Here is a 13,610-nt window from a genome sequence, read left to right on the forward strand (position 1 = left end):
AAAAATAAAACACAGGGATCCATTACGGTAATGAGAATTTTGGCGGGAAATGTGCTTAATTGTTACAAATATAATGTCACAATGCAAAATGCTATATTTTAATGGACCTAAAAATAGCCTGTATTTTTCAAAATGCAAAATATAACATTTTTCGTTAGATTTTGGGGTGAAATATGATGTGGAAATTGTTTTCATGTGATTCGTTGACAAAGACATTAAAACAAGAGCTAGTGTATGTGTGTTTGTCCTGATAAGAACATGTCCGGGTCATATTTCACACTTACGTAATATTATGTAGGTCCCCCTCTTGCTGCCAAACAAGATGCGGGTTGGCGCTGTTTTGGCAGCACAAGGGGGACCTACACAATATTAGGCAGGTGGTTTTAATGTTGTGGATGATCTGTGTTTTATATATATATTTGATTTTGGCCTGAAATATGACCCGGATATGTTTTGGTGCGATTCACCAACAAAGACAATGGCTCGTACGGGTGTGTTTGTGTGTATTACCATAATGTGCTGAGCTCACTGAGGTAAGAGAGAGCAAATGTTTGCAAGGCATGCGAGTTCAGTGGGTTCTTTTGTCCCATAGATAGAGCACATAGTCCAAAAGTTCCAGAGTCGACTCGACTGAAAGAGACAGTCTGGCCAAATGTGGGCTGCTCCCTTTGTAGAAGCATCAAATTCGGTTTGTATCAACAGCTATTCCATCTGTGTCCCTGAGGTTCTGGACCTGCTCAAGAACCCAGCCAATTCTGGGCCTTTCCTGAGGATTGGTCACCATGGTAGAGCTGAGGAGGGTTTGAAGCCCTTGAGAATAACTGTGTCAAAGAGACATAGAAAACCGGTTATTCAACACAAGGTCTGTTTGGTAGGCAACTTCCTGTGAAATTGCTTGAATGCTAGATTATATAAATTTTAGAAAATCTGTTCCATAAACAACATTATAATGTCTTTTTAAATCCAAGCGTTCATAAAAATCATAACCCCTCCGGACCCCATGAGATTCCATTGACCAAACTTTTTTGTGGAATTCTATTTTGTGCCCTATTAGAAATGAGAAATACAGTCACAGCGTTAAAGGTGCTGTCAGCGATTTAAGCAGTTCTTAAAATGCTGGATTAGCCACGTCCCCTTTTTCCAAAACCACGCATTTTAAAGATACCTAATGAGCTTATTGAAACCGATACAAGTAGAAACGGTTCTCAAAAACAACAACAGCAAAACTGTAGGTTGCACCTACAACTGAAACTGTTATGACCAACATGGCAAAAAGTTGCATTATGCCTCAATAATGCACTGCAACTTCAATAATATGAGAACGTGAAAAATAAATGACAGGAAGAAAGGTTTTGTTTGCTGTTTACAGAGTCTAGAGCTGTCACAGGATATCTCAGAACTCTTATATCATTAATATCTTTCAGGGGGTAGTAAACGTTTTTGCATATTTAACTGGCACATTATCCCTAAAAGCAATGTGAACACTTGCAATAATCACATTCACGGCTTTACATTTAGGTGGCGTTGATCAACAATCAATTTTGCTCTGGTAAAGTAACAGCCGCAATGCACCTTTTAAATGTAATTTGCTTAAATTCTAACACCTTTGAATCCTAAAATGCCATATTGAATTGGAGGTGTACCTGTGGATGTATTTAAAGCCTACCTTCAAACTCAGTGCCTCTGCTTGACATCATGGGAAAATCAAAAGAAATGAACTAAGACATCAGAAAAAAATTGTGGAGCTACACAATTCTGGTTCATCCTTGGGAGCAGTTTCTAAATGCGTGAAGGTGCCACATTCATCTGAACAAACAATAGTATGCAAGTATAAACACCATGGGACCACGCACCCATCACATCACTCAGGAAGGAGACGCATTCTGTCTCCTAGAGATTAATGTGGTTTGGTGCGAAAAGTGCAAATCAATCCCAGAACAACAGCAAAGGACCTTGTGAAGATGCTGGAGGAAACAGGTAGACAAGTATCTATATCCACAGTAAAACGAGTCCTATATCAACATAACCTGAAAGGCTGCTCAGCAAGGAAGAAGCCATTGCTCCAAATCTGCCATAAAAAAACAAGACTACAGTTTGCAAGTGCACATGGGGACAAAGATCTTACTTTTTGGAGAAATGTCCTCTTGCCTGATGAAACAAAAATTTAACTCTTTGGCCATAATGCCCATCATTATGTTTGGAGGAAAAAGGGTGAGGCTTGCAAGCCAAAGAACACCATCCCAACAGTGAGGCATGGGGGTGGCAGCATCATGTTGTGGGGGTGCTTTGCTGCCGGAGGGACTGGTTCATTTCACAAAATGGATGGCATCATGACGAAGGAAAATTACCCCAAGCATACCTCCACATTTGTGGCAAAATGGCCACAAAAAGGACAACAAATTCAAGGTATTGGAGTTGCCATCACAAAGCTCTGACCTCAATCCGTAAGAATATTTGTGTGCAGAACTGAAAAAGCGTGTGGACGCAAGGAAGCCTATAATCCTGACTAAGTTACACCAGTTCTCTCTGGAGGAATGGGCAAAAATTCCAGCAACTTATTGTAAGAAGCTTGAGGAAGGCTACCCAAAACATCTGACCCAAGTTAAACAATTTAAAGGCAATTGCTACCAATTGCTATATATCTGGAAAGAAATTAAGAGAATACTGCAAAATAATCAGTTTCTCTGGATTTACTATATATATACACATGTATATATATATATATATATATGTGTGTGTTTGAGTAAAATGAAAATTTTTGTTTAATTCTATAAAGTACTGACAACATTTCTCCCAAATTCCAAATAAAACTATTGTTATTTAGAGCATTTATTTGCAGAAAATGACCACTGGTCAAAATAATTAAAAAAAGATGCCGTGTTTTCAGATCTTGAATAATGCTAAGAAAACAAGTTCATTTTTAAACAAAAGTTCAGAAATCAATATTTGGTGGAATAACCCTGATTTTCAATCACAACTTTCATGCGACTTGGCATGCTCTCAACCAGTCTTTCGGTTATAAATATAATATTATATATATATATATATATAAATAAAATATATACATACTACTTAGTGCTGGGTGAAATGACGATATATATCATGGCGAGGATGTAGCGTCAAGCGATAGATATTTTGCTATAAATATTCATGTGCACAGAGTGGGCTCATCAATCGGTGGGCAGGGCTTCACGTGAGAGAATTGAAGAAACATGGACAGGGATTTTTCAGCACTGAAAATTTTTTGTGGACACAAAACAAATTAAATGACGTTCATCGCGTGTTTGGTGCTTTAAATGCGCTAAATCTTCATCTGACAAGTGAATGTTTCACGTGAATGTGGCACGCGCTATCTCTGGAGCTATGACGTGTGCAAATCCAGCAGGCATCCCGATATTTCTGTTCCACAGCCAGGAAAGCTCAGAGCAGGATCACTTGCGCTACTCAATTTTTGAACAAGGAAAACCCCAAACTGAGAAATCTCCACAGAACGGAAAGACTACCAAACAGGTCAAGAAATGAAGAGGCGCTTGCTATTAAAATAGGTGTGACTTCTGAGGTTAGCACGATGATAAATCACTCGTAATACAAGCAATCGTTTTTACCACCTCAAAATGAAGCATGCAAAAGAATATTATGAAAGTCAAAAGATGAACTCTGCATTAATTCAGTCATTTATTGATATTCATTTTCTTCAAGAAGTGTTTTTCTTTTCTTTTTTTTTTTCTTTTTTTTACTTATGTTTGTATATAAAATTACTCATATTGTGATATAGGATTTTGGTCATATCACCCACCCATAATACTACTTAAATATCTTTGTTCGATAATTGTTTAAAACATTAATGAATGAAAATAGATAAATTTTAACACCTTAAACACAGATCGGCAGGCTGGGGGATGAACAGAATATAAAAATCCACACTGTTATACAACCTGTTATATGTTATATCATATTGCAGCTGAAGATATGGATTTAACAACTGGAGTCGTATGAATTACTTTTATGCTGCTTTTATGTGATTTTTTTTGAGCTTCAACATTCTGGCCACCATTCACTTGTATTGTATGGGCCTACAGAGCTTAAATATTCTCCTAAAAATCTTTGTGTTCTGCAGAAGAAAGAAAGTCATACACATCTGGGATGGCATGAGGCTCAGGGTATCTGCAGGTTCGTAGGAATGAAATGCAAGACTTTTTAAGGCCAAATAAAAGAAACATTTTAGACCAATTTTGCAATGAGAACAAAAATGGTGTAAAAACACAAAATACTTAATTAGCAGGTCAATACAAAACCGCTGAGGCTACTTGAATGTCTCTGGACATGTTTATTATATTATATTGTGCATTTATGCATTTTTAAATAAAATAATAGTAATATAAATTCTAAATTAATTCAAGTGAAGTCATTTTTATTTACACACAATTTAAGCGCCACAATTTTAAAGGTCTCTAAACAAGACCGCTCCAACCTTGCGCACTTGCAAATTGCAACTTTGACAGCACTGATTATAAACAGGAGCGATATTTTTTATCGCATTGCTCGATTACAGAGACACAATGTAATCTATTAACATTTCGGATTAACAGATTTATAAAGGTTCATACACAAGTAACATTACAAGTGCAGTACAAATGTGCTTGATTGTGCTTCCTTGCGCATGCTCACACTAAACTCAAGCATGAGCAATGCTGGCTGCACGAGAGAGAGGCATGATAGAGCCGATTTACTCGCGCAGATATGTTAACCGTCTCCTCTATTCACGCACCAAAAGTTAAGACCTCCACAAACTAGAGACTTCTTGTCATTTATTTAAGATCTTTTATGGCCTTAAATATTAAAAATTACATTTAAGACTTTTTAAGGACCCGTGGGTACCCTGGACGGTGAGCAAATGATGAGAAAAGTATCATTTTTAGGTCAACTATCCCTTTAAGACAACACACCAAAATATATTATGTATTCCTTTTATTGAATTAGCATTTTAGAGGCTTCATATTTTCCTCATTTAGGTACTACTTTTGATTGATTAAATTATTAAGAGCAAATAATGATGTTTAATCGTTAACAATCCTAGTAGACACTGTATAAATCATCTCACCAGCAAGGTTGTGGAATGGAGACTGGATTCTGGACAGCAAGAGCCACACTGTCACCCTTCTGAAATATCAGGTCATACGGTCCCTCCAACATCATCATACAGTACAGCACACAACCTAGAGACTGCAACCAGACAAAACAAGCATTACATACAAAAGACATAACAGACTGTAACAGACAAAACATACTGCAGCTTTGGGGGGAAATCTGAGAAATCAAAGGACAAAGTTTACCAACATTAGACCTTGGGAGACATAACGGTTTAAAATTTAACAGAAATTAAACAATAGGTCATGGTTGGGTCTTTTGTTGTTGTTGAATACTGTAAAGCTCAGCACACACTAAAAGACAAGCTCAAAAACCTTGCAAATTTAAAGACTTCTAATTTCTTGTTCTGGCATACTGGGTAATACATGAAAGGGCATCAAGCATTTATCTTGTGTTGTGCACTATGCTTAAAGCATTACGATATTTTAAGAATGAAGAGTTAAAAGCAATATCTGTCAAAATATCAAATATTTACCCAAATATCTGTTCTCTCATCAATGATACAGTGACTCTCCACATTAAAGAGTTCTGGTGCTCGGTAGGAGATGGTGCACCTCTGAGCGGCCCAATCCTAAGAGAAAAAAACATGATTTAATTAATGTTTGGATTCTCTGAAAATTCTTAAAAGCTTCACTGGACACTGTTTTGGCTCCAACCTGGACTGTCATGGCTTCCCGAGACCCCTTGACTTCAATCTTGGCTCTATTCATGGAGCCCAGATCCATTAAGAAAGGCTGGTCATTCTCATCCAGTAAAACATTGGTGGGTTTCAGATCCCTGTTTTTAGAAATACAGTTACAGTTGAAGTAATAATAGGAATAAGACATCAAAACATAATAAAATTTCAGACCTGAAATGGGATATAACTTGACGTGTTTATTCTAAATTTAGTGCAAATAAATGGTATTATAAAACAGATTCTGTTCTAGTTCTAGCTCCAATTTCTGATCGGATGTTCAAAGCCTTTGATAAACACCCAGTATACACACAGCAGTGTCCACACACTTCAATTCTATTAAAGCACCAAGTAGCTACTGTTTACATGAACAATATTAAATCAGGTGATGTTTCTAAATGTCATGATTATTATGAACACATTTAATTATTTTTTAACTAGGGCTAGGAAATTGAACACATTAATTCCTATAATTAATTGTGAACAACTGAACAATAAGACAAAAAAATACAATGTACAAATAACAAAATATAACTGCAAGCAGCAATTAAAGGTGTTCAAGCATTTAAGGTCCTACGGTCAGATATTAAGTATTAATTAGACCCAAAATGCCCAGAGCTGAAAAGATTCACAATGAAAAAAGGAATCGCTGGAAATAATCATGTGTAAGAGTTTCAAGCCCTTATGGTTCAAGAGTTATGAAATGTGTTGGTTTTTTCCACTATAGCAAAACCTATGGGCCGATTCCATGCGTATGGCTAGCCAGCCAGCGTACTACCATCCCTGAAAGTTTTAAGTCTCAAGGCCTTACAGTTTGGTCTGCACGATTAGTTTTAGGGCAGAAAAATTATAATTAAAAATCCTGACAAAAACAATAGGGTTTCTAGCACTTCGGGCTTGAACCCCTAATAATAAGAAAATTCTAATGGATACAACTGGGTTTCAGCAACTTTGGTTCTTAGCTCCCTAATAAAAGAATTTCTAAAGATTAATTAATGTCATGGATTTGCAGTACCTGTGTGCGTAGCCTTTGTCGTGAATTGCTTTGAGGCCTTCACAAATGCCATGCAGAATGTTTAGGATGTGACTCTCATGCATAGAGTTGCCCTTATCCCTTAATTTCTCAAGAACAGACCAGAGACTTCCCTTCTGCAATGGATGTCAAATAAAAATAGAGTAAAAGGAACAGTTCAGCATCACCTGTACATAAACTTATAGATACAGAGATCAAAAGTTGTAGCTTACAATATCTTTATAAACTAACACAAAAGTACCATTGTATTACCATAGTCTTTTGTATGTAATATAATGACAATATCATAATTTATGGAAATGTACCATGATACTTTCTTCAAAGTACCTTTGCGTAGTGATAGACCAATATATCGGCCAGTCCATTATTTTATCTGCCAATTTTGTGATTAGCAGAGTCAGACAATAACCATGTCCACTTGGGCGATCAACAGAAGTGTTACCTTAAGTCAGTTCTAAACTGTACAAACATCCTTCCCATGGATAAGAAACAAATTTTGCTTTAATATTTTCATACATTTTTAGTAAATGTTGTGTAAACAATTTTGTGTCATCTCATTTGCTTTCATTTAAGGTTCACTAATAGCAGGGCTAGGTATTGATACAGATTTCCCAATTCGATTCAGATTCACAAGCTCTTGATTTGATTTGTTCATCAATTCATATGGTTATACTGTATTTCAGTTATAATGACCATTTTGCTTGCATATGAAATAAATGATCTTGCAGCTAATGCTGTTCATTTTACATGGGAAGTTCTAACTAGGTGCATTATGAACATATGCATTTTACACATTCAATTTATTTTTCATCATTTTGTACTCATCCATGTATTCAATCAATAAATGTGATATTATATTGCTTGTATTATATTTTGTTACATGTTTAATGCACAATTTATACGTATTTGTAGAGCACATGCTTAAAAACAAAACTGTCTCTAAGAAAACTGGCAGTTCTCTGAAGAGCTTCTGTAAGTAAATGCATATAAATGAGAGAGGCTTTTTTACCTCATCCGTCCATGTGATGTGGTTGGATAGCAAGAATGGATATGATCTACTCACACTGATGTACGGGAGCAACAGCCAGGCTTCACACTTTCCGCCACGCTCCGAGAAGGTGTGCGCGGTCAGGCTAAGGACATTGGGGTGACTGAAGAGCCGGTGCATCTCCACCTCTGTCTGAGCTTCCTTACGGGCATCACGGTCATGACAAAGGATCCGCTTTAGAGCATAGAAGCGCCCGTCATGAGCGCCCTCTACCAGATCCACATAGCTGAAACCACTAGAGAGAGGAAAATTAGGTCCTGATGGAACAACAATTCCTTTTTACAAACATACATCAAGCCGTTTTATGATATTAATCATCTTACTCAAAGAGAATACAGTTAATTAATTCACATGCAAACTCCCCTAATTAGTCAAAACAGCCCGCTGTCCATTTTCCTATCACATGTTCACTGCATGTATTGTTCAGTGACTGTACTAAAATTACTGAACTTGCTAGTCATTTTGCACCCATATAGCACTTGTGTTTGTAATGGCACAGCTATCAATGCTGTAGAATTAGACATTTGCTAAAAAATTATGTTAGCTAATTAGTTAAATATAAATGTAAAAAACTGCAGTGAATTCAGTACATTTGATGTAATATTAAAGAACTACAAAGGATACATTTTAACTACTGAGAAAAGGCAAATCTGCCATGCATAATGATGATTGGTATACCATAATAATAATGCTGATATTTCATTGCTTGAATAGTGATGGTCAGTTTATCGGTCAGATTTTTGCCATTTTTAAATTATCGGCTGAAACTGGCTGCTTGGGCAATTGACAGATGTGAGAAGTGGCAGTTCCAATTCCAAAGAGGTGTCCATTTTGTTTGTGCAAATTGCATGTAAATATTGTTTAAAATAAATATTTCTCATTTCAACAGTTTTATGTACTGTATATATCCGCATTTTATAGGCTTTCAGCCAATTTGCTCTCTAGATATTGGCCAAAGCCATTGAAAAAAATACTTATTTTACAACTAGGAGCCTTGGCACTAAGCATGTTGTGGTTAAATCCCAACAACAGACTGGTTGATGAGTCTTACCCTTCTTCTAGTTTCTGGATGAAGTAGTATCTTTTGTTTTCAATGGTGATGGCACTGCGTGAGCAGATACACAAAGCTTGTCCCATCCTCCCTGGAGCATTGCTTTAAGGGCCAACCATGGATGAGAAGAGAGGCACTGACAATGACAGAAATTACCTGGATTTATTTTCTTTCATTCAGGACAGAAAAAAAATTAAAAAGACATTCTGTATACAAAGTGAACATATTTGAGATTTGACACCATGAGGCAAAGATAATAGGTCGTGATGCATGGTCCTGGACATGGTACCATGGTTTAACCATGGTTTTTCGACATATTGCATTGTACTAAACAAAATAAAAAATCTCACAATACTATAAATACCATAGTACTACCGTGATACCACGATTTTAGGATTTTTTTAGTATTTAGTATATTTTTACAGTGAGGGTACTTTTATTGTACGTTTTTTGGACATGTGTCATCATGGTAGTACCAAACATTCTTTGAAGCACCTTAGAGTACCATGTAAATATCATGGTACATGAATATGGTCATCATTCTGTACGATTGTCAATGTACCATAGTTTTACCATATTATACCAAATTTCCAAAATATTTCCAAACATATGAACACATTTAGGGTAGACCGAGTACAGTTGTAATACTTTTTCCAAACATATGGGCACATTTAGGGTAGACAGAGTACAACTGTAACAATTTTTGCAATACTGATTGACAACTTGATTTCATTGCGTTCTATCCATTTAAATTTGTAAAATGGATGATTACTTAATCCATCTTTTTTGGGACTTGGGACTACATTAATACATTTTGTAGAACTAATATAGCATTGGTGAAATTGGGCATGGGACTTCCAGCATGCTTTGCATAGGACTGGATAAAGAATGTTTAAATGTTAAAATGTTGGTTATTTTTTGTGTTTTTGTGCAGGAGTAACATAAACGGGGATGGTTGTTAGTGTTAAATGTTTTTTTTTATGTTGAGATTTAGAAGAGTTTCTGTAATGTTGGTGTTTTTGGAGTTACCATTAGGGTGAAGAGTGGAGCTTGAGCTAATGAAGACGACAGCTGCATTTCACACTTGGAATTGAGCAATTGCTATGCTAACCATTGCATAGATACCAAACTAAACTCTGAGCACTTGGGAGCACTGGTAGTACTTCTAACCAGCATATATTCAGCATGCTAACATTCAGTAGTTATTACGTAAATAAATAAAAGAGATTTATTTCAGTTACATTAACACATCTACTTTTGTTGGGTTTACCCAAAGTGTTTGGGCTGAGATTACAAAGTAATTTTAAGATAGGAAAACTCATTTTAATCACCTGTAACCACTGTCCACAATTGAATCAATTTTAGCCAAAGGGCTTTTTTTTTTAGTTCCTTTATTCCACAATTATTGTGTGAAAACATGGAAGAGTGGCACGGTGGCTCAGTAGTTAGCACTGCCGCCTCACAACAAGGTGTTTACATATGTTTCCTCCGGATGCTCCGGTTTTCCCCCACAAGTCTAAAAACATGAAGGTTAAGTGAAATGGAGACTCTAAAATAGCCTGTAGGAATGAGAGAGGGTCCCCAGCCACTGAGGGTTGCGTCAGAAAGGGTATTCGGCGTAAAACCTGTGCCAAGACAAATATGCGGATCAAGGATGGTCCGCTGTGGCAACACATAACTCGAGCAGAGGAAAGAAGAATAAATGTGTAAAAACAAGGAGCACATGTGTTACAACTGTCCTCATGCTGGGTACAGTTGTAACACAAATTTGTAATGTGCTAAATAAGAAATATACTGATACATTTTATACCCTACAAAATAAGAATTTCTAATGATTGCATTTGGAACAATTCTAACACATGAGTTGGAAATACTCTCTTGGTTTTGCTAATCCAGATACGAGTCATCCATTGACATGAAAATATGTGCAAACAAACAAAAATACACATTTACTATCATTTTCCTACTTAAGTACAATCCTACTTAAAATAATTTCCACTGCATAATTTTCTATCATGTATCTATCTATCCATCTATCCATGTTTCACCTATCCATCAATCCATGTATCTATCTATCTATCTATCTATCTATCTATCTATTTATAATCTATCTATCTATCCATCCATCCATCTGCCCACCCACCCATGTATCATCTAACTAACTATCCATCTACCCACCCATGTATCATCTAACTATCTATCTATCCATCCATCTACCCACCCATGTATCATCTAACTATCTATCTATCCATCCATCTACCCACCCATGTTTCATCTAACTATCTATCTATCTATCCATCCATCCATCCATCCATCTACCCACCCATGTATCATCTAACTATCTATCCATCCATCTACCCACCCATGTAACATCTAACTATCTATCTATCCATCCATCTACCCACCCATGTATCATCTAACTATCTATCTATCCATCCATCTACCCACCCAAGTATCATCTAACTATCTATCTATCCATCCATCTACCCACCCATGTATCATCTAACTATCTATCTATCCATCCATCTACCCACCCATGTATCATCTAACTATCTATCTATCCATCCATCTACCCACCCATGTATCATCTAACTATCTATCTATCAATCCATCTACCCACCCATGTATCATCTAACTATCTATCTATCCATCCATCTACCCACCCATGTTTCATCTAACTATCTATCTATCCATCCATCCATCCATCCATCCACCCACCCATGTATCATCTAACTATCTATCCATCCATCTACCCACCCATGTAACATCTAACTATCTATCTATCCATCCATCTACCCACCCATGTATCATCTAACTATCTATCTATCCATCCATCTACCCACCCATGTATCATCTAACTAACTATCTATCCATCCATCTACCCACCCATGTATCATCTAACTAACTATCTATCTATCTATCTATCCATCCATCTACCCAACCATGTATCATCTAACTATCCATCTATCTATCCATCCATCTACCCAACCATGTATCATCTAACTATCCATCTATCCATCCATCTACCCACCCATGTATCATCTAACTATCTATCTATTCATCCATCCACCCACCCATGTAACATCTAACTATCTATCTATCCATCCATCTACCCACCCATGTTTCATCTAACTATCTATCTATCCATCCATCCATCCATCCATCCACCCACCCATGTATCATCTAACTATCTATCCATCCATCCACCCACCCATGTAACATCTAACTATCTATCTATCCATCCATTTACCCACCCACCCATGTATCATCTAACTATCTATCTATGCCTACATCTATCTATCTATCCATCTATCTATCTATCCATCTATCTATGCCTACATCTATCTATCTATCTATGCCTACATCTATCTACTATCCATCCATCTATCTATGCCTACATCTATCTATCTATCCATCTATCTATGCCTACATCCATCTATCTATCTATCCATCTATCTATGCCTACTATCTATGCCTACATCCATCTATCTATCTATGCCTACATCTATCTATCTATCTATGCCTACATCTGTCCACCACTCTCCACTTTGCATGTTTTCTTGATTTTCTCAGTAACCTGCATCCTTAGCACATCCCAAAATATGTTAATTTTAAGACAAATCAAGAATTACAACAAGCAAAGTTAGTATTCATTGTCAGTCAGGAATGATGATTTCGACCCTCAAATGTCCCACACAGTGAGATGACGCTAATGTGAATGTGCACACCGATAATAACAGTTCAAACTTACATAAGAAGAGAAATATTCAGTATTACAACTGTACTCAATCAACCTCTTGTTCAACAAAACGTCATCACGAAACCAAACCACGAGCTTTTTTTTTCAACTACAATAAATAATTTAAAGTGTAGTGCAGACCTGTTTTAACAGAAGCCCTCGCTGTCCTCCGCTGTTTTCTCCGGTGAGATACTTCCGTGTACAAAGCCAACGTAATGGTGACGTAAACATCTTCTTCTTCGTTGGTGTTTACGGCAGTTGGCATCCAAATACTGCCACCTGTCTTTCTCTAACCTTGTTAATCAGATTAGTCCTTCTAGTCCAGTCCAGTCCTCCTTATGAAATTAATCAAATATGTCTTCCTTGATCATTATCTCCACATTCTATTATACTTTTAATATTGTACTCTCCTATATCCATTCTCCTTAGCTGTTCCTTCATCTCTTCCCTTTCTTGCGAATGTATCCTGCATGACATAAAGATGACATAACTGACTCCTCCTCCTGACATTCATTCGCATAAACCTGTAGGATGTTTTCCTATGATAGTATTATTTAGCTTGCAATGACCTATCCTTAGTCTACTTATTATACCTTGTTATTTCCTTTTATTTCCCCGCTCTCTTACCATACCTACTTTATTTTGAATCATGTATAGATGTCGCCCATTCTTTTCATGATCCAACTGATGTTGCCATTTTTCCATGATCTTTTCCATACCAGATTCTTCCCTCCTGACTTTGATAACTTAATTTTGATATCAACATGTCCCTTTTTTGTTGCCTCTTTTGCCAATCTATCATCTTTCTCATTTCCCTATATTCCCACATGCGCTGGGACACATATGCATGTAGTACTTTACATAGTCTGCATATTTGCATAAGAAAATGTCTTACAATAATTTTTGATGATTGAG

The 13,610-nt window shown here is 36.6% G+C and overlaps 1 protein-coding gene across 1 annotated transcript; it reads right to left on the minus strand.

Moving 5' to 3' along the window:
• Nucleotides 1–295: 295 nt before the first annotated feature.
• stk16 (serine/threonine kinase 16) lies at nucleotides 296–12,931 on the minus strand. The gene is made up of 8 exons (XM_052127128.1): nucleotides 12,837–12,931; nucleotides 8,957–9,092; nucleotides 7,921–8,140; nucleotides 6,840–6,973; nucleotides 5,805–5,925; nucleotides 5,624–5,719; nucleotides 5,102–5,223; nucleotides 296–821 (listed from the first exon to the last, which is right to left on the minus strand). Exons 2-8 carry the CDS (start codon nucleotides 9,040–9,042, stop codon nucleotides 680–682), a joined length of 921 nt encoding a protein of 306 aa, XP_051983088.1. The 5' UTR covers nucleotides 9,043–9,092; nucleotides 12,837–12,931; the 3' UTR covers nucleotides 296–679.
• Nucleotides 12,932–13,610: the final 679 nt, after the last annotated feature.

Source organism: Xyrauchen texanus, chromosome 5 (genome assembly GCF_025860055.1).
Source record: "Xyrauchen texanus isolate HMW12.3.18 chromosome 5, RBS_HiC_50CHRs, whole genome shotgun sequence".
Taxonomy (NCBI): Eukaryota; Metazoa; Chordata; class Actinopteri; order Cypriniformes; family Catostomidae; genus Xyrauchen; species Xyrauchen texanus.